General features: G+C 37.2%; 1 protein-coding gene across 12 annotated transcripts in view; it reads right to left on the bottom strand.

The window, feature by feature from the left end:
• PTPRM (protein tyrosine phosphatase receptor type M) overlaps positions 1 to 22,658 on the bottom strand; it is a 451,289-nt gene that overhangs the window by 148,662 nt on the left and 279,969 nt on the right. For 8 of the 12 annotated variants that reach the window (XM_042839780.1, XM_042839781.1, XM_042839783.1 and 5 more), the window contains 3 exons: positions 22,259 to 22,295; positions 18,552 to 18,626; positions 1,542 to 1,674 (listed from right to left, as the gene is read on the bottom strand). In XM_042839780.1, the coding sequence (XP_042695714.1) occupies positions 1,542 to 1,674; positions 18,552 to 18,626; positions 22,259 to 22,295 (245 nt within the window). The remainder of the gene's footprint in view (positions 1 to 1,541; positions 1,675 to 18,551; positions 18,627 to 22,258; positions 22,296 to 22,658) is intronic. The other 4 variants (XM_042839786.1, XM_042839787.1, XM_042839789.1 and 1 more) reach the window with 1 other exon arrangement.

Genomic DNA, 22,658 nt, shown 5'->3' with positions numbered 1-22,658 from the left:
GAATGCTGGTCAGGAATTACATGAAGGACTGGCCAGACAATGCAAGAAGCCTTCTTCACTGCATGCCAAGTGCTGCCTCTAGCCCGTGGAAGAATTTCGGGAGTTTAACTGTTAAAATGGAAGGTATGAATGATGCAATGAATCAGAATTGGGAAGGAAAAAATATTGAGAAAAAAAAAATCAGAACAGATTTCAACTCTGCTGCACTGCACTTTGTTGAGATTTGGCTACACAGCCTATTTTGCCCCGGCCAGACTTACTCTAGGTCTTAAGCCTTTGTCTCTTCTGCCTAGCAACTTTTGACAACTTTCCCCATCCCTTATTGTGAGGTAGCCCTCTGCCCCAGCCACAGCTCACCTTTCTGTCCTACCTTATGGACCTGTTTCTGCCTTGAAGGGAAGTGAATAGAAGCTGCTTGTGTAGCCTGCCCTGAGGCACTGCCAAGCAGCTGCCTCCCTCCCTGTGCCACCTCCTCTGTTCACATTCTCAAAGAATTTCAGGCAGCTGAGGGGTTTGGACTACCTCAGACCTGCCAAACTAGTTATCATACAACTAAGTCACAGTCTTGGAATGAGCAGAATCAGGCCAAGTCTGCTTGCAAAAGAAGAAAAGGGAAGGGGGATAATACCAGATGGATGGCAAGGAGGAGAGGGGTAGTGGGACAGTAGGATGACTATGAGAGATATGTATGGACAATTAGTGACTCAGCCCCTCTGCACAGCTCATCTTCAACTCCACCTCTACTGCTGGAAACCTCATATCCTCATAACCTCAACATATAACCAAAAGCCTTGACCTTGTCTGCTAATGAATTTCACCCAATCTTGACTTCTATCATCGCAAGGATTTTTTTCTTACGTATGCCACCTCCCTTGCTGCAAGATACTTTATACTTTGTTTTCAGCATTGTAAAAGGGGGAAAAAAAAATGAGCAGACTTAAAAACCTTACATCTCTAATGTTACAGCAATTTTCATATGATCTCAAATCAGAACAATCTCAATACATGTCTGCATTGAGCCAACATTTGGAAATATTCAGCACCATCACACTATCATTTGTTTTCAGGGAATGAAGTTTATGCCGAGCAATACAGACCCTATTCTTAGCACAAATTACCTTAGCTCTAGCTCCTGACTGAGGCTTTCTTTTATGTTCAAGAATGAAATTATATCCAACTTTGAGCTGATCTGCTGGATAGAGTGGAAACTCACCCTTTCAGGATAGAGATCCTGTTCTATTATTAGAGTCCATCATGCAGTACTAATGCATGAAGTGCTAGAATCATTAACCTTGAGTTGTTTTTCTTCTATAACAAAGCCACAGATATTAATTCATAGAAAATGCTGTAGAAAGAAACAGATGCTGTCGTTTTTATAAAATCTCAACAAAGCTTCTAGGGATACGAAGGAGCACTGTTTCCTAAATTGTGACAAAGGACATGAAGGTGGCTGGAAATTTATGCCAATATCAGATTGAGAACTGTTGTAGGAGATGCTGTGATATGAACATGTACATAAAAAATATCTACTAATCACTCACCTTTTCTTCATTACCAGCACAACCCCCAGAAATATAATGACGAACAGCAAGATGCCTGCAATGACTCCAGCAATTTTAACAGTATGGTCGGTCTGCTTCTCAGGCTCTGGGTCTGGTTTTCGAGTAGCAGCCCCTATGGAATAAGTAAAAGGAGAAGGAAAAAGAATAAGGACGTTACTCTTGCCATTTCTATACACTTATTGATGCCATTAATCCTAACCAGAGCCAACAAATACTAATTTGTGATCTTTCTAGAGATAAATCCTGCTTTCATATGCATTGACAGGAATATAATATAATTTTTCATATTGTTTCCTGAATTGTCAGACCACAACACAGGTAGGATATCACAGTCAGTCCTGACCCTCTTGTAAGAGCCTTTTCACAGTCTCACAAATTCCTATATTTTTATTATCTCTTCTGGCTCCCCTTTCTTTCTGCCATTTAGAAACTTACAACACAATAACTATCCTAAGCCTTTATCCAAATTTGATTTGCTGGAACATTTTCCTCAATTATTTTTCATAAATGAAGCTGTAATTTCATAATATATTAGCTTAAACACCTGGAAAAGTGAGATAAGCTCATTTACTATGCATTTTACCCACAATTGTTTTTTTACACAATAGACTTTTTTTTTGCCTTTGGAAATCTAAATCTAGGTCACATCTGGTAGGCAAAAAGACTCCTAAACAATTTATTCACAAAGTGGGAAGCAGCTGATGATCACACCACTGGCACCCACATTTAATATCTGTTTAAATGAGATAACCAGTGCCTTACAGCATCTACTGTCTTAGCTCTTTCAGCTTCTCCATTTTAAAAAAATAACATCGTTTGTACTGTTTACTGTATAATGTGATGGAACGTCAAATCCATGTCTGATGAAATATCCATTTCCTCTACTAAATGAGTTCAGGATGAAAAAAATGTTAAGGAAGCAACATTCAATTCACTGAACTGAATTTTTTTTTTTAATGGACTTCATTTTTTTTTTTTTATTTTTTAAATCAAAATGTGACAGTATTCATCATTTGAGGCACCCTGCCATAACATGGACACGGAGATTTATGCACCACTCTCCTACTATAGCTCATCCTGGGAAGGGGAAAGGCAGAGCAAAGTCTAACTTAAGTGTAGTATTTTCAGACCATGTTCTTATCTCACTGCCCAGGTTCCACAAAGGTTTAGAAAGCATCAAATGTATTTTATTTGATTCTGCATTTCCTTTTTTTTTTTTTTGTTGAAAGAAAGCAAGTCGGTGATCAAATTCAGAAAATTTTTGCATATAGAATTACAATGAAAAGTTTCTCATGTTCTCACTCACAAGCAGGATGTTCCAGGATGGTTGTTCTGATTGCCCGCAGTTACATTCATGGCCTATTTCTTCCAAATTCCACTAGGAATGTGTGGAAAACCTGGCAATTGTTATTGGTGTCATAAAATGGGTCCTAACACATAATCAAAATATATCTAGAGCTAACTGTGAGTACCAGGTTTTTTTTTTTTAAGTAATCAGGCCATGGTTCTTCGTGTGAGTGGTAACTCAGAGAAAGGTGATCTGCTACATATCTGTGTCCATTCCCAACAGAGTATTAGTTCTATAGCAATGAATTGCAATTCTCTATTAATAAAATTTTTATTCTAAATGTGCAGTCATAACAGAAGCTATCCCTATATTTTCTTCTGTGCATATGCATGACAGTTCTATTTTTAACTTCCTTATGTCATAGATAAATGATTTTAAAATCTATACTGCTCAGAAGTGTACAAGATATTTAGAAAACACCCAGTGTATCATCTTGCAAAAGGCAGCTGTTGAATTGGATTTGACAAAGAGGAAGCAGTGAATCAAGCAGTATGATGCAAAGAGCAGGAGATGAGAAGGACGTTGCAGAGCTCTTTTAAACCGAAGACCCAAATGAAGAATGCAAAGACAACAAGAAGCAACACCATTTCAGGTATAACTTCTAAGACTGGTTCCTTCCAATGTCTCTTCATCATCACCTACTTCAAGCTACTTCACCCTACTGGACCACTTACAGTAACACCTTCTTAAAATTTGCCTTGTGGTTTCCTTCCATTAACGATTTCAATGTGACTTTTGGGAAGCTCAATATTAAAGTTAGCGAAGACATCCTTGCACCATTTTAACATACAACTCAACTATCCTATCCATTTTATCTCATTGTCCTGTCTCTCTTTGACACAGGATCCTCATTTCATCAGAACTACCTAGAGTTGCACAGTGCAGAGATAGTACCAGAGAATACAAATGTTTTCCTTGTATCTCGGAGCACAACTTTCATGAAATGCCTTCAGTGCCAAAACATTACCCTCTTGTAATGCATTACAAGCTGCAGAATCCACCTCTAACACAAACTCTCAAAACAAATTGTAGACAAGGAGAAAAACAAAGTCTAACATTAGGATACTGAAGCTCCCATACTATATCACATAGTGATTACCCAATTGAGTAACCATCAGAAATTTTCTAAGAAAATTACATATAGTGCCACTCTGAGGAAAAAAACAGAATTGTTTACCACCATGATGGACTCAGCCTGACTCGCACAAAGGACTGTCTTAACCTGGAAGTATGTTGTGTGACATCCCTTTTAAAAAAAACTAAAATTAACCATTATTTAAAAAAAAAAAAAAAAAAAAAAAAAAAAAAATACTGGTATTAACTTAGTTCTCATTTGGTCTCATCGAGCATTTCATTCATTCACGGAATGTTCTTAGGGCCAGCTGATTTGACAATCCACTTGGGTAAAAGAACCAAATTTGCCACTTTCCACTTTGCTTGAACACCTCTTTTTAAAAAGAATATTAGAAATTCTGGATCAACATTTTCTCCATTTTTATTTAAACTGTTTATTCCTTTAGTGTACCTCAGTTTTTCTTAAAACCTTAAAAATTAAAAAATTGATTCTATTGCATTCCACCCCATACTTCAGCCCCTTTAGCATAGTCTGGTTGTACTTTGACAGCAGGCAGACACTGAAGAGCTTGCATCTGCAGCAGTGAAATCTGCATCCATTTCTTCAGTGCAGCAACCAATTTTGAAACCTCCATGAATGAAAAACTCTTCAAATTTACCTCCAATGAACACTATCAGGACTGAAGTTCAAGATGATACTGCCTCTTTATTCAGTTTGGTTTTGTTCTTCATTAATCCACATCACCTAGCATCATGATCAAGAGCTGCTGCCTCAACTCTGACTCTGCCAGCTATTTAATGTGTTAAACCCACAAGTACACTAACTATTATAAAAGTTTCATTTTACTTTTCTTTGGTTCCTGTTTAATAGGTAGATCTTGGTCTAGAGTTACAATTCATCTCTCATCTTGTAATTGCATAACTGACTTCTAATCTGTAGGCACATCACGATTTGCACTGGCATTACAGAGAGGAAGGCAAACAATGTGTAAGGGGATGCAAGTTGCCAGAGGCAGTAGTTCTGAAATTAATTTTACTACTTGACAGACTGTAATGGCAATTTGTGCTTTTAGTTTCGTTTGCATGTTTCCAAAATAAACTTAGAAAGTCTTACTGCAAGTTTAAAAAACGGTCATGGGTTTTTTCTTTACTGTACCACCGTTCTAAAAAACATGACAAAATGTAACCTTTTTTTACAGTAATAGTATTAAATATACACTATATCATGATATTATAGCTGTTTCAAATAATTTGTCTGATACAGCCATTTTAAAATCCCTTGCTTAAGCTAGAGGATTTAAAAATGTATACCAACAAGACCAATGGACTCCTACATCTCCAGCAGATCATCTGTCTTAAATCATAGAACGGCTTGGGCTGGAAGAGACCTCAAAACCCACTCAGTCCCATCCTGTGCCATGGGCAGGGCTGCCCCTCAGCAGCTCAGTTTCCCGGGGCCCCATTCAGCCTGGCCTTGAGCACCTCCAGGGATGGGGCACCACAGCTTCTCTGGGCAGCTGTGCCATGGCCTCACCACCCTCTGAGTAAACAATTCCTAACATTTAATCTAAATCTCTCCTTTTCTAGCTTAAAGCCATTTTCCCTTTTGTCCTATCACTGTCCATCCATGTAAAAAGTTAGTTCCTCTCTTGCTACAAGATTCCTTCAAGTACTGGAAGGCTGCAACAAGGTCTCCCTGGAGCCTTCTCTTCTCTAAGCAGAGGCAACACTACTCCTTCAGCCTTTCTTCATCAGAAGATGTGCTACAGCCCTTTGGTCTGCTTGTTGCCAACATCTGAGCTAAGCCCACTGCTTTTTCCTCACAACGCTAGACCAAATGATGTGATAGCTTTTTGTTTGCCTGACTTTTAAGTTTCTGATTCTACCTTTGTATACAGCAGCCTGACTTTAAACCTTGCACAGTAACCTCACTTCAAGCTGGAACAATCGGGATAAATATATCCTGACCACACATACTGTGGTGTCCCTCTGGAGAGGCAATAGGTCAGTAAAAAGCAGCAAGTACAGGACAGCTCAAGGGAGCTTCCTAGGAAATGAAAGGACAAGGAAATGTTTCCTGACAGTTCACAAAGGATCAAGATGCTGACCTCAGAAAGTCCTTAATTGATGAGAGCAAACTCTCTGCCAGAAGCGAAAAAATTGAGATACACTTATAGATAATCCCCATGATGTCACAATATCTAGCAAAGTACTTCCACAGGCTTCCTGCAGTGAATAAAAGAAAGACAGAAACATTGTTTGGTTCAAAACCCTTAGATATCTACCCTCAGTTAATCTGAAGAGTTTCCAACTTTCTTTTTCCGTATTTCTTCCCCATTCTTTGTGGCCTTCAGTTCAGTAGCATTTAAGATGTGAAACTTCATTTTTTCCTTAACTCACAAATAATTGCCCTTCAACTGTCTGACTTAAGACTTGCCCTCATGGTGCCCCTTTTGTTCGGTATCTTGCAAGACCCAGTGATTACATTTTTAAGTAATGCCACAGAACACCTACTTATTTTTGACTCCCAGACCTATCTCACCAGTATTTTCTTTATATTGGAATCTCCTTTTCTGCAGTTTAGCGCTGAAAGAAATACTTTTTGGTGTCTTACCAAATCCTCCTCTGATTGAGAAGTGAACTATATTCCTGTCATTGGTATCTAACATCTACTGTAAGATGAATTCTTGAGTTTCTTCCTTTGGTGGAATTTCTACTTCTCTACCAAGATTAAGTAAAAAAAAAATAAAATTATTTCTTAGAAAAAAATTCTCATTCACACTTAAGATACATAGCTCTAGTATTAGTATTTTAGTATTTCATTTATTTTTGCTTCTGGGCCAACAGTTCTGCTGTTTCCTTGAGCAGAAACTTCCCTTTCCTTTTTCACTCAGAAGGCACAAATATCATGTTATTAACCTAACCAAACCCTTAACAATAGTCTCCTGAAGGTCATTTATGGATAGAAAAGTTTAAGCAGAACTACTACTCATTAAAATGGAAGCTAAGACTGTTCACTAACAGAACTAGCCAAGCCAAATATCATTCTTTTAACTCACGTGTAAGCTTTCCCTTGTTTTTCAGGATGAAAATTTTGTTCTGTAGCATAAAAGACCTCTATCAAACATAACTCCTTCTCTTTCTCTCTTTGCATATTAAGAAGTATTTAGACTTGTTTTTCAATGTTTATTAGTCCCTTCTAAAAGCTGTACTTAGAAGTAGCTGACTGACTGCCCATTTCCATACAGAAAAGAACAACCATTAAAAGAACCCTTGCTCAATAGTCTAGGAGGTGCTAACATTGTTTACAAACAAAGGAATAAAATAAAAGCAGTCACTGCCAAAACAAGCTACAGATTGTTTTGTGTAAAGCAATCTTAAAAATTCCAGACATTTCTTCTATTTGAGTAACAAACAACTCCTTTCTTTAACTAACTAGACTGGGCTTGCACCTAAGGCTCACCACAGTGGCTGCCCATTTTACTTTCTGCTTGCAGCTCCTCAGTAGGCTCTTGCTTGATATATCACTTGCAAGCCTTTCCACCTGAATTTAATGTATAGGCTTCCCAGTGGCTGACATAATGGTTAACTTTAAAAGGCTTTAAAGTAAGGATACAGTTAGTCCAGGTTGTCCCAGTCTCCACTGAAACTTGAGACTAGCTCACTGTGTTAGTATGGAGCCTATTCTTTCCAGATCTTTTGATCTCTGCTACACAAAAACTGGGAACTGCCAAATGCACTCTGTTCTCTCTAGAACAAAGTAAATGATCACACCTACAAGACTTCAGATTCTTTAAGGCATGCAATCAAATTATTATGCAGGCAGCGTGATTCAACGCTTATTTCAGCACCTACCTTCATATTATTTCACAAAGTGGGTCAGGAGGATGAAATAAAATACCTCTGTGTAACAGATAAACTTGCCATTAGGTGGCCAAGATGATGCAAAATATTCCATGGAATAATAGAAGCACAGAAGTGCAATGCTTCCTCAAATCATCCATCACTACAGTCCTATGGTTCTTGTCACCAGAGATCAGAGAACTTGGCTCTAGAGACTCTGCCCATACTTTCCATGGTCTATAAAAATTACAGGAGCAAATACAAAAAGAAAAAAATACTTACTACTCTCTATTAGTTATACGATAGTAGGACAGAAGCTCTAAACTGAACTGGAAGTCTGGCTGTTCTAAGAACAGTGTAAGCACAAGCTAAGCAATCCTTTTCACCAGAAGCATACTGTGTTTAGCCAAGACAGGCTGTAATAGCTAGCTGAAGGTGGAAGAGGGAGGTAAATACTCATAAAGAAACGTAAGGAATACTCCTGCTCTTTCAACCAGCATTCATTATTTTCAGTTAATAGTAGAAAGAGATATTTAAGAGTAATATTTTTAAAAAATTATGTCAGTTACAGTGTTCCAAGGAAGGAAGGAACATAACTGTTCTAGACCTAAAGGTAGGGACAGCAGATGAAGAGATACCAAAAGTAAAGGACTGGGACAAAACACAACGTGACAAGATAAGTACACAAATAGGTCTGTGCTACTGGTATGAAAAATTGTGCTCCAGAGGTGTAGGTCCTTCTTATAAATATTAAACAACTGATATCAATTCTAATCCTTTGCCAAAAACTGCAAAATACACCCAAGATGGGTGAGAGACGGAAAATGTCCAGTTTACCCCAGAAGAATTTCCTCCCTATTTCCACCCTGCTATTGCCCCCTTGACTGCAGACAATGGTACACTTATTCTTAAGTCTACAGCAGCATTATCAGTTCTATGAAAAGATAAGCCAGTCTAACATGCTTTTGATTTGAATTTCACGTTCTTTTCAGATGCTAGGCTTTGGAACTATTTTGGAGAAGATCCAAAACATATGCATTTCTAGATGAAATCAATTACCACCCTGGCTAGTGTGTTTATACTGTAAGTGACTGGCATTCAGTCCTCATCTGCTAGCCAGCATGTATTTTGCTAATGAAAGTCTTTGTTGCATTGCCCTGGTAGAACTCCAGCTAAAGGAGAAAGTTCTCTCTCCCCCCTTCATCAATGAAAGTTTTCCAATTGGTGGCCCTACTTCTCCCTTAAAACCGCTCTGATTTTTGTCCATATGATGGAAGTTATGAGGTGCTGTTGGGCAGACTATATTTGTAACAGAAGGTGGTTTTGATTAGTAGGTTTTTTTCAGTATTCTCTCTCTATGCCTTGAATATATTAGTTTTGTAAATGCCTTCAAGTAAGATCTACTTTGCTTCTCTTTTTACAGTATTTCCTCCCTTTGTTTTCCCTGGCTTCTTCTGGAAATGCTTATGCATAAACTGCTTTATCCATGGGGCAAGGATTATGTCCTTCTGTTTTGCTGAGCACTGTGGCGTGGAAATCAATCTATCACAATTTTCCCTTCTATGATACATTAGCTCTCACTGCATCTGTCTGCTTTAACGCCATGGCAAAAGGGAAAACAGCACTCAAAGTATAGAAGAGTATTTTATCTGTAATTTGTGATCATCAATACAACACATATTGCTGTGTAGAGCTCTCCTTTTCCTAAAAATAATTTCTGCACTTCCACAGGACAACCATACTGATTCAGAATATTGTTTATTTGGTGTTTTTTAAATGCAGAAAAAAAAACTGCCTTGTTAAAAGATTTATGCACAGAAGGGATATAAGGCTTCACTACATAATTATGAATTATTAATTTTGTTTGTAATATTGTGTACAAAAATGTAAATATAAGCAACAAAGAATTGCATGAGAAGAAATGAAAAGCACTGATGAATATGACTCATTTAACTGACTATTGAATGAACCCTGTTTTTCACTGGTGGGTGATTTGTGTTGGTGCATGTGAGCAAAAAGACTTCCTTTAAAAAAAAAAACAAAAACCATGTGTTTCTGGTTGTCAAGAATAACAATATTCTTTACAAGACATGCCTAAAACAAGCAAAGCTCCTCGCTTGACACACATCTTTTGCTCTCAGCACAATCATTTTTTATATGGAATTTCAAGCCAGGCTTTTTTGGATACTGGATTTTTCTGGAGTTTTTTAAAAAAGAGCTTGTAAGAAAATGAGCCAAGCAAACCTTCACAAACTGCTCATTTCCTCCAGAAAACAAACCAAACTAAAACTTACTATAGTAACACTTTATCTTCCTTTTCTTTAAAAGAAAGAAAAAGGAAATAAAGTTCGTCAAAAGCTTTGTCTTGTCACCAAAACCACTTGAAGTCCTTGCTCAGAAGCAAAGAAATTAGAAGTTCTTACACTTTAATAGCATTTAGACTCAGAAATTAAGAATCAGCATAAAACATATAGACACAGTTTATGATGTTCTTGGGAAAAAAAAGAATTTTCTAAGGAAAAATAAGCATTCTTTGCAATCTTAAAATTTTCACATGGCCCTACAGAGCATCCCATTGTATTTCATTAGGAAAATAAAGGGTTACATATTTATAAGTATTGATAATCTGTGGCCAGAGAAGCAGCCACAAAATGAGGTCAGGTGTGTGTACCACATATCTCCACATCAACAATGAGAGAGATCATGGTGAATTCAAATTATCCCTAAGGAAATGAAAGTAATCAGTCCAGACTGATCCTGTCCACACATAAAAAATTTTCTGAGCACATCCATACCACTTTTTTAGTGGCACATATTCAAGCAGTGGATAATTCAACATCATCCTCATCATAACCACTTGAATTTCATCTATTGCCAAGGTGACCTCTGGGCGACATGTTTTCAACACCAGACCTACTCCAGAAACTATAGTAAAAGCATTAATAAATACCAGATGTCCTTGAAAGCTTGTCTCAACTATGATATACAAACAGGAAAGTTGTGGGACTTCAAACTTCAGACTCTGCAGTCTTCAGAGAAGGAAAATTATTCTGGACATACTTAAAGTGAAACTCAACTTCTGGAGCTCATATGGCAAACACAACTTTTATTTTCTATCCATGAATAGAAGGCATTACAAGCACTGTGGAATTGAATAACCTGGAGCTAAGGGTGAGGTACCGTCTTCTGATGTTTCCAGTACTGAGGACTTTACTACAGGAACATAGACAAACTGCTCCAAGCAGAAAGTCAGCAAGCTGACATTCCTGATGATTTCCACTACTAGCTTCCTTCCCAACAGAATCCCTTACAAAAGTGCTCATCAGAAATCTTTCACACCAGTCACTCTCTCAAAATTTATTTATCGTCACACACTAACTGCCTATTTGTAGGAGGATAGCACAAAATAGTATCTGAAGAACTTCAGATGAACCAAGACCAGAGTTCATCAACAGGAACATAAATAGACCAGGCTTCCTCTGAATGATCATCACTAATTCACATTTCATTTTTCATGTATTTCCTGTAGACTTTAACGGTTATAGCAGAACATCCAACTGTCACGTTTGATTAAGAATGCCTTAAATAGTCATTTTTCTCTTCGTTCCTTTTCATATCACTTTTAATTAGCAACACATTTAGTCATAAACAGAAGCTGTCTAATTCGATGGAAAACACAAAATATACCCTGCTTGCTTCAAAAAGGTTTCACATTTGGTTCTGACCAATGATGATTCACATTTTTTAGCTCTGTTTCCCCTGTGTTTCTGATGTTAACTCAAAAGATGAAAGCAGAGTTTTCTGTTTACACAAAAACTTCCCAGCTGTCAGCAATAACAGAAAATCAGATGAGCAGAAGGACATGAAAGTTCAAAGTGCTGAAAAAAAATAAAGTCTTAAAAATGCACACAGAATTTGAATGTCTCTCCCAGAGCTCTAAAATCCTTTTCTCTTGCATCAAGCTTACATTACTGCAGAAAAGGATGTTTTCAACACAATGTCTGGAAAAGTAAGTGTTGAAATCCCATCAATAACTAGCCGCAGCTAGCACAGTGTTGAGATATTACATCAAGCAGACAAACATAGCTTAGGTATTTACTGAATCAGTTACTTCAAGGAATCTAAGAAGTGAGTGAGTTAGTGGAACATTATTTTGCCCCGAGTAGCATGTTCTGTTCTGCCTCCTTTTAAAAGCTGACCTTACTCTTCTTACTACACTACCCTACTTAAACATAACACACTGCAATATCACTTTATTCATTAGCACAGATATGATCCATGTAACATTACATTGCACTTTTGTTAACTCTCCAGTGATACAAACATCAGATATTCAGTACTTGTGAACGACAGGTTATTTTACCCCAAACAAGGTCCCGCACTTTCTTTCAAATTAAAATTCAAACTGGTGAGCATTTCATGAATATAGTCAGTAACTACAGATGGGAAACGCTGAAATTCACAGGGTTTTGGTTTTCTTTTTTTCAGTTACTAATTATATCTGACTTTTTCTCTCTTCCCTTGTCTCTCCTTAATTTTTCATTGTGGTACATGCAAAACCACCTATTTGGATGTAAAAATTAGAGACTTTTTTCTGTACTAAAATGAAATAGCATACCAAATCACACAGAAGCATAATATTAAAAAAAAAAATAAATTATTAATACCCGCTTTGTATTTTCTGCTTCTCTGTTGATTGTTGATGAACTGTTTTGGAACAAATGTAATACTGACCAGTGCTGCACAGATAGCACACATTCCCTAGATTTGTCAAAAGTTTAATCCTGTCAATTTATTCACATAGTTATTATTGATTTTTGTTTCCTTTCTCCATAATGAGATTAAGGAAAGTGCTCCTTGCTCCAACCTCAAACAGCCTTAAAGATATTCTGATACGATGACACATCACTGAGCAAGTAGATTGTTTTTCATGCTAGGATGAATTGAACAGACTCTTCTTTAGCAGCTGAAGTTAAACCTTGTTTCAGTCTCTTCACTTAAGAGATGCTTGATGCTGATACTTGACATCATGCTCTTCTCTCAGCAATGGACTGGGACACTTACATTTCCTAGTCAGCTAGTTGTGTTCTTCAGGGATTTAACACAGATCCTGCCATGACTATTAACTCTGTGATACCCAGCTGTTTAACTCTACTGAATAAAAGATAAAACTCAAGTCTCTACAGTGCACAACCTATTTACGCTACTTAGTCCTACCTGAGGGATAACAAAGGATTACTACTTTCTTGTAGGTCAGGGGATTTACTCCAGCTGTTCCTGCTCTAGGTCTGTAACATCCAGGACCATGGGTACAGTGCCAGGGTAGCTTATGAGTACAGATCTCCTTAGCAAGCCATAAGCACTTATGGCATGAGTCATAGGTAACTATGCATTGTAACACATATGTGTGTTACAACACAATCATTCACCACTCACTGACCAAGGCAGTGCACAACATGACGACCCACCAGCACCACAAGAGCTCATCCTACCAACCAATGCCCTGCAACCCCCAAGCAGCAGCTGGGCCCCAGCCAACACCCCACACCTTTATGGCCTTCTGCGAGGTGTCATGTGGTGCAGAATGTCCCCCACTCTAGTTCAAGCACTGTCCTAACCCGAGGCAGTGACCAAACATCAGTTTGATATTAATGCTGTTTGGGCTGAAACCAGGACAAGATAACAACATCATCCTCAGCATAACTGTTTAGCTTCAGCTTTTTTTCAGCTAGTCTAAGGAAACTGTACTTACATTTAAAATCTTAGGTGTTTTGGATGTACTGTTAAAACCAGAAAACCTGACATTTGACTAGGCAATAAAAAACAAAACAAAACAACAACAACAACAACAACAAAACCCACTAGCTCCCATGGCAGTCCTGTATCCTCTTAACATTTTCTTGTAACTATACTGTTTTATAGATGAAACTGTCATCGCAAAGATGACAAATTTAACACATAAAAGAACAAAAAAAGGGCAATAAATCACAAGTGACACTCCAGCCCACTGGAATGCACTCAGCCACTGCAGCAGAAAGTGGGAAGATTTCCACTTGCTTCACATTCTGCCCATTGGAGTGGGAGAAGCAAGATCTCTGCACAGCTGGTAAAAGAAATGCTGGAGGTACATATAATAACAAGCTTGGAGTTTTACGTATGAGAGTCAGATCATTCTCACTTAGTCTTCTCCTTCATGCCATAATGGCACCATACTTCACACCAAAGAGCCTTTGGCTTTACACCATATAGGTGTTTGCTCTCCCTATGATAATTATGCACAGCTCCCACTGATACCAGTTATGTTCAGAAGAATTGATAGAAGAATAATATCCTAAAACTGTGGATTCAACCGGAAGAAATGCCTGCATATACCTTTGTTATTATAAACAACACTGCAGTGTCAAGTAGGAATTCATGGGTTATCCATTACTCAAAGCAGCACTTCGTGTTGCCACACATCAGAATACATCTAAGCCAATGCTACAAGGTACAGGATTGAGAAAAAGGAACATGATGTTTGTCCAGCCCATGTGGCTATATCTCAAATTACACCAGTTCTGTTAAACAAACTAGATAAGTAGAAAAAGAGTCCTTTTCAAATTCACACTTCTGTTTTTGTGCTAATAAATCATTTTTAGTAATGCTGAGGCTGAGAGTAATAAATCTGGAGTAAATCCTTTCACATAAAAAAAAAATCCAATATTCGAGTTGAAGTTTTTCACTTTCATACTGGAATGGCTAGTAAGAGAATCCGACCAAGATGTTGATAAATGTTACGTATTGAACTAAATCTGAAGAGATCTGTATATTTTATTATACAGCTAACTTCATAAGGGAGGAGAAAGTCACTGGAATTATTTTTATGATTCTTTTTTAGCATGGATTTAAAATACGCTGCTTAAGGTATGCAGGGTAAAATTCATATGAGCTTTAAGATAGTCACTATCATAAAAGAATACTTCTAATTCTTAAGTATCAGTCATTCTATAAGATTTCTGACATATCTTATTGTATCTGATCTGTACCAAGAATTTTATCTATGAAGACTGTACAATACAGAACTCCCACTTCCACCTGCATGTGTAATTAACAATGGGTCGTAAAAAAGGGCATTCTTTGGAAATCAGCCTTAATAACATCTAGCAAAGTGGTGGAATAACATCTAGCAAAGTGGTGGAATAACATCGAGCAAAGTGGTGGCTGTTCCACTAAATCACAAATGGAAATACTTTAAATATAAGTTGCTCAGACATATTTCAACAATTAAGAAAATGCCTGAAAGAATGAACACCCTAATCACAATTCCAAGCATGGTATTTTATCAGAATGCAGACAGAACAGATGAGGGCCAAGTGAATACCAAATATGGCCAATTTAAGCCTATTACATGAAATGTCTCTTAAAATATAGCGAAGCAAAATGCAGAAGCTTTCAGGATTTCTCAGAAACATAGATTTGTTATTCAACTTTAAAGTCAAGCTTATAGTCACTTTCAAGTGGTAACTTTTTGAAAAATCCTATAAATGCTTTCAGATTGTACTGTAGAACTGTATTAGCTGTATCTGCTTGTGCAAATATGGAGACTGCATCATGAGGACCATTATGCTTCACGTACACACAGTATTTTCTCTTGGCTAACAGATGATAAAAACTTCCCGACGCTGGAAGCTCCAAGTGAGTACTGAAGCAAGGAGTAGCTATAGAGATATTTAGGACAAATAGCAGGTAATTCTATGGCTGCAAGTTACTTCTGTATGAAAATGAGGGAGAAAGGAAAGAAAGAGGAACTAATGCATTGTTTATAAACTTATTTATCAGTCAGTGCCAGGATGAGTTGATAACTGAGACTGTGCAAGTTGGCTGGAAAGCTAAACTGTATTATCACAGTTTGCTGAAGAGGAAGATCTCTTAAAAAAGTAATAATGTTCAGGAACACAGCCAAGATTTTAAATTTCTGTTATGCAAGAAGCATCAGCTTCCCACCAGAAAGAAAAAAGAAAATCCCAAACCTGTCCTCCCGACCACAAACTCCATATCTCCTCAAATCCTAAAAGGGAAACATAACTTCTTGATTGCAAATGTGATTATTTTGATGTTCAGCAGAAAAGTAAGGAAAAGGCATTGAGCGGAAAATGCTTTGCAATGTTATTTAACTGCTATACCTGTAAGCCTTGTGGTAACTACGGCTGGCAACAGCCCTATGACTTCCACATAAAAAAGCCCTTTTACACGTAGATCCTTTCTACTGCCTGGGAGAAGGAGGAGAGAGAACAAACTCCATTCCCTGTTCTCTCATGCCTGCACCAGCTCCTATGAATCTCCTTTAAGAAAATCTTTGGGTTCCTCATGGGCACTGCCTTACTGCCTTACAGGTACCATGACTGCCTTACTACCTTGAAGGTTCTTACACAGTCTGTCTTTAGAAAAGCTTACTGCTGTAAGAACAACCATGTGTGCAGGGCAAAAGGACTTACACTCCCTATTGTGGCAACTGAGAAGGAAGATGAAACTTCTTCCCTTTTCACCACATGGCCTTTATAGAATGAGAAGAGCTTGTGGAGAAAAAAAAAAAACAAAAAAAAACCCAACAACAACAAAAAACAAACCAACAACCAAAAAAAAACAGGAATAACTTCAGAGACTTTCTAATACATTTCAAAGACAGCCACAAATGCCATTTGTAGATATAATTTAATACTTCGTCCATATATAACTAGTCTCTGATTATAACTCTATAAGGCTGCATAAGCCTAGGCTGCAGCAAATGAGAACAAGCCCAAATGCAGCAGCCATGGACGTAGAAACAAAAGAAGAAAAACTGCTTACCTTTAGAATGCCTCAGACAGGCAGGAATCTCCAGCAAGAGATACCCTTGCCTCCACTGCCAACCCTTGAATGAGGTCTGGGAAGGGGTGGGGATCCACCCCTTACAGATAGTCAGATGAATGCAATGAGCTCCCCTGGGTTGGCCCTGCCTTCCCACCAGGTGCTCAATCACTAGTTCAGGCCATGAATCAGCATTTTTGCTACACTGGTATAACAGATGTATTTATTTAAGGAAAAAAAAGTAAGAAAGTCACAGATCTGACAGACAATATGAATTTCCAAGCTATGCACCACCAGGAACAAAGTAACCAGTACTTTGCTATATACGTATATACGTATACACGTATTTGTTAGCTATATCTCTGATCTCTCATTGTTAACTACGGTAGATGTTTCCGCCTTACAGAACAGATCTGTCCTCTGGAGGTCCCTGTAGCTACTCAGTTCTGCATTAAAACAAATTTAAAAAAGGAAAAAGAATGAGATGAAAAACATTTACTTCTCCATCTGGGAATATATATATACTTATTTGAATCCTGAGATGAAGAAATAAAAATTGCTGAAGTTCAAGAGATGCTGTTTGTCTATTCAAAGCCTTATTTGTACTTGCAAGTAAAACACTGAGCTATAAAAATGCATGTGGACAGTGCTACTGACAGATCACTAACAAGAACACACTAGTACTTCCTAGCATCATACATCCATTATTCTGGTTAGCTCTTATGTTATTACATAATACGAATTACATGCAACAATCTTCTCCTGATTGAAGCAATAACTTCAGCATTATGTATTTAAGCTTTGTTATACAAAACACATATCACAGCATTAAAATCTATTGTAAACATGCCACTGATCCTCTTCTCTTCAGTTGAATTATTTACCTGTCTCTTGTTGACTGATGGAGAATCCAGATGCTAAGGATCTAAACTCCCCTTGACCCTTAGGCACCCCAGCAGCAATATTTACACATTACCCAAATAAGCCAGTGTTCCTGAAAAAGGCAGTAATTTTATCACCTGCTAAATTCTGATGGACTAGGTCTAATTTCCCCTCTTGATTTTTCAAACTCACCTTAGGTTTTAGAAATTTGTTTAGTGCATTTTCTCACTATTTGAAAATACAAGGGTTTGCACTTTTTTTTTTGCAACAAAATGAAGTTTCCTTGAGTTTGTAAGGACTTCGGTACGTTCTGAACTGGCCTTCAAGCCACACTCAGCCCAGTAATTGTCTCACTTCTGCACTGAGATTTTGTGACAATTAGATCTAGAAACCTTACAGCTCTGTTCATTTTCATATCTCACACCCTAGGTTATTTTAAGACTTGAATTCATATATGACATAACGAGGGAATCGGTTTTACTTCTTTTTAAATTTTATGCATTTTGAAATGTTGACAGAAAATCTGACCTTCCCAATACACCATGGGAAAATATAAAATGACAAACATTAATGCAAGGTCTTTGTTCTAATTTATACATGCAACTTGTGAACCTTAAATAAATGACAGATACACTAGTGTCTTGATCTAATAACAGAAAAAAAAAAAAAAAAAGCAAGTACATAGGTAGATATTTGTATTTAAACTATCACTGAATTTACACATGGAGTGAAGCTAGATCTCTTCACATTAGGCTTGAAAGAATATTCCATAGATTACACACATAATGGAAACATGCAGTAGAGTTGTACATACGGCCATGCATGTGTGCGTTTTGGTGCCAAGCACACAATTTAATTTAATATAATGGAGCTGAAGAAAAACTTACAAACAAAAAGAAAGTTTTAACACAGAAAACTATTTACGAGCAGAGAATGAAGAAATCATCAGGGAAAAGGAGCCAAACAAAAGGAAACAAGAATGGGCATGATGACTTGTCTATACTTGAACTTCTGACCTGTTAGTTGGTCGTCGCCTGCAGCAGGGGCGATGCGAATGTATGGTGTTGTAAGCTGAGTCACGATTATCGCAGCTAAGGCAAAGGAAGATTTCCAGGTCAGCATGCATGAGGGAAAAAAAAGCCAGACTGAAGCTAGGCCAGCAAGAAGAATCTTGGTCAATAGTTTATTGTCTGAACTTCTTATAAACAAAAAAGAAAAGGTAAAAACAAAACCAACAAACAAAAAAAAACCCAACAGCACAAGTTTCTTTTCATCTTCAGTTGTTAGTTTGGTTATTGTGAATAAATGAGTTTTTGTATATGACTTTCCAGAAGAGGACTCAAAGCACATTATTTACATAAAATGTGTTTGAGGAAACTGGAGACTGTTAGGCTCTGCTGATTGCAGCACTGGGCTTTCTAAGTGAAAGGCTACTACCTATCAGATTACTCTGGTCTTAACTTCCCTATGTAATTTGTACTCATTTCACATTTTATTATCTCATTTTATTATATTTTTCTATATTTCCTGTTAAGATAATTTTCACATAAATGCTCTTGAGCTACCTTAGATTCATTTTTATTGAGCCTACTTAGGTCTCTGCTCTGGAAACGCACACACTACCCATACACTTAACTTGCAACATTGAAAGAAAGAGCACTGAGTTTTCACTTTTGAGTTAGGTACATCTGTAGCTGACTGAGGTCCAAGCTTTACATCACCTCATGTTTTGCCACTACAACAAGAAAAAGCTGAAAAACTCGGATTGTCTGTGTTCCAAGTGCCCTGATTTTTTTGTCAGAGCTGTTAACAGTCTGACTGTTGCAGATAAGTATTAGCGTGCTCACAGTAATAAGATCTTGTACTTCTTTATTTGCCATTATGATTGCCTCTAAGTGGTTAAGCACACTATGATACATATGTATCAAGGAATATAAAAAAAAATTAAAAGGTCAGATCCAAGATGATGCAGCTGGAGAATGATGCAAAGCAAAAATATTGGAAAATTAAGGAGAAAATTATATGAAAGATCACTAATTTACACAGAACAGCCTGGGTGCTATTAGAAATGTGGCAACGAGTGAGGAAAATAGATCATCTACCATCTGCAGACAATTAAACTCAAAACTGCTGCTGCATAATATTTTGAAATATCCCTCTGCAACACTGAAACACAGTGTTGATAGTAGCTGCTTGAGTACTGTTGCTATTTGATTTAAAATATTATAATATCCTTTTCTCTCTCATAATTAATGAAAGCCTTCCAATATCGCAGAATTTGAACAATAACGTCTGCCTCTTGAGAACTGGAATCCTAGGAGATAGCCAAGATGTCTCTATCCAGACAGAGTTGTAAGTCATATCAGGAAATATAGTCTTAATATAAATCACAAAACATCATAAAGATGATAGCAATAAACTTGGAAGAGTTCTGGAATGTTTTCAAGTTCGTCTGCTGAGATTTCACAACCATTTAGCTTGAAGAAAGAGTACATATATGAAAGCCATATCTCAAACAAAATACGACAACCTTTATTACCACTGGTATGAAAATTTCTTCCCAATTTTTGTTTGTTTGTTTGTTTAATTATCTTGTCAAAGGTAATGGGAGTGGAAACCCTGCAGTCTCCACATTTGTATATACACCAAATAGTAACAGAGGTCCTAGAAGGCTTTCTCTACAGACAACTAAGAACAGAAGATTCTACATCACAGGAATACGCTATCTGATCCTTCTCCAAGCACAGCCAGTGGCAAAGGTTCTCTCTGACTTCAGCAGAAGCTGGAGGAGAACAAAATCCAGTATTCTGATCCTAAATTACAATTGCTGGAATCAAGATTTTTATATGATCTCAAAAAAGGTGGTGGTGATGGGGGAAATGTAGACATGTGGGCTGCGAATGGGACAGGACAATTCTCCGTCTTGTCTCAGTGCGTGATTCAGTGCGTCCAGGTGTGGTGACTTCTCACCTACAAAAAGTAAGAAGTCTGCTTTTCTCCTTACCTCTACTGGATCTAAACAGGAAAAAATATTTGTACAGATATCTATAATTAATATCATATTACAGTATGTCACAGTCTACATTTTAGTTTGCAAAAAATAATATAGTTTGAATATATAATAGAGATTTGTAAGCACAGTGATCAGTGCTTTTCAGAAGCCCCTCTGTAAAATTTTGTACCAGGGACTATGAACGCCTTTGAGGACACTTCTGACTTCCAAGTTCGCACAATAACCCCTTGTCTGACTTTACAGACTGCACAAAGGTATTATGAACAATTCTGAAACCAGCTTTCAAAGCAAAAAAGTACAGAGATTTGTTTAAAATAAAAGCTGCATTTCTCATCTCCCTATTGTCAGATGTGCTACCTTGTTGCTATGGAAGCTATTCCCATCCATGAAGTCACCCTCACTTCTCAATCGAGAGAGTAAGGTTTTTCAGTCAGTCAAGTAATTGAAACAGTTGAACATCCATTAGTGATTAGGATTACAGATCTTCAAATCATCTAAAACCCATTCCCCTAATCACCTATTATGATTTGTGAGGCAATGTAATCTGCTCCTGGCAACACCAAAACTCCCAGAAAACAGCACAGAATTTCATTTTAACATGATATTAATATATTTTATGTTTTATTAGGCTTTAGCGAAGATATTTGAAAGTTTGCTATGGTATAGTAAGCAGTCAGTAAACTGGAAATAAAACTTCTTACTTTGTTCTTGGAAAAAAAAAAAAGGAAATAGTTTGAAGAGATATAAATTTTTTATATAAGGAAAGAGGCAATCGTGCTAACATTTCATTTATTTTTCAGTAATGAGATTCTAATCCATCATGTTTAGATATATTGGAGGTGGTGGAACGACATCATCTGTATGGAAATGGAATCATGCTGAAGCCAGCTGCTTTGAGAATAGCCACTATGAGATACAATGAAGAATTTTTCGTGTCACACTCTTACCAGGTGTCCAAACTGCAAAGAAGCATTAACTATTCCTCTTTAGCAGCAGTTCTTTCCCTTTCCTTTCCTTTTCCTCTACTACAATCTCCACATAACCATATTATCCCAGCACCTCTTTTTCATGCCTTGAAGCTGGCACTAGCTAGAGGTGCTAAAAAGATGAGAGTACAAAGATAATTAGAGACAAGTCTTAGCCTTCGAAGTTAAATAAATCAGCAATATGTTTACCTTTCCTCTCTGGGGATCAAACTCATAGCTAGGACTGCCTCGACCATACCATCTTTCTCACAAACGGCAGTAAGATGCGCTGACATTTCAATAAAAAGAGCTGTTCTACACCATGAAAATGAAGAACACAATTTCTCCACTTTTCTTTTTTAAAGCAGTAAAGATAATTGCTTATGGGGAAGGGGCGATTTTTCACTAATACACATGTAGCTACTTTGCACTCTGCAAACTGGCAATTTTACAAATCTATTATATATAAAAATGTCCAAAACATTGAGAGATCATATAAAAACCCCCAGAATATATTTCAGAGAAAGTGTTCAAGTAAACAACTAGAAATTAGTAGCACATTTATTATTAATAACAAACAAACAAACAAACTTCCTAAATCTCAACTAGAGACACAAATGAATCCTTTAAAATTCTGTAACAGATTCAGTGATACCTTTCAGCAACATAAAACACTTCTGCAAGACCAAGAGAAGGAAAGGTCAACAGTCCAAATTACAGAATACATCACATAATATGAACATACCTTTTGTGGCTACCCTGACACAGTCAATCTTGGTTTCCTGTGTAAAATAAAGAGGAAAAAGGTCACATCTCATGTTTCTAAGCAGAGAAAGCCATCCATGTTTCTACTCTTAAAAAGTATTGATACAATGCAGGAAAAGTGTTTACTTAGTGTTCTTCGTTACATATTTAACTTGTTATGATGGAACTCCACTGTGCTTTCACAGTATGGACAAACACTGTTTTGGTATGTTACATAAACAGTTCAGTTAGTAAAGAAAACAGGCACATGATTCACAGAAGCACAGGCAAGTGTTCAGCTTTTTCACTTTGGTAACTTAATGACCTTGGGAGATTTTTCTTTTTCTTACAGGTAAGGATAACTCTAAGCATCATGCTAGACAATTTTAGAAAGAAAAAAT

The sequence above is a fragment of the Centrocercus urophasianus genome, unplaced genomic scaffold, assembly GCF_019232065.1.
Source record: "Centrocercus urophasianus isolate 14NV4802_14NV808 unplaced genomic scaffold, USGS_Curo_1.0 seq_11, whole genome shotgun sequence".
NCBI classification, from domain to species: Eukaryota; Metazoa; Chordata; class Aves; order Galliformes; family Phasianidae; genus Centrocercus; species Centrocercus urophasianus.
Note: the sequence above shows the minus strand (reverse complement) of the source record. Positions and strands in the feature narration are given on the sequence as shown.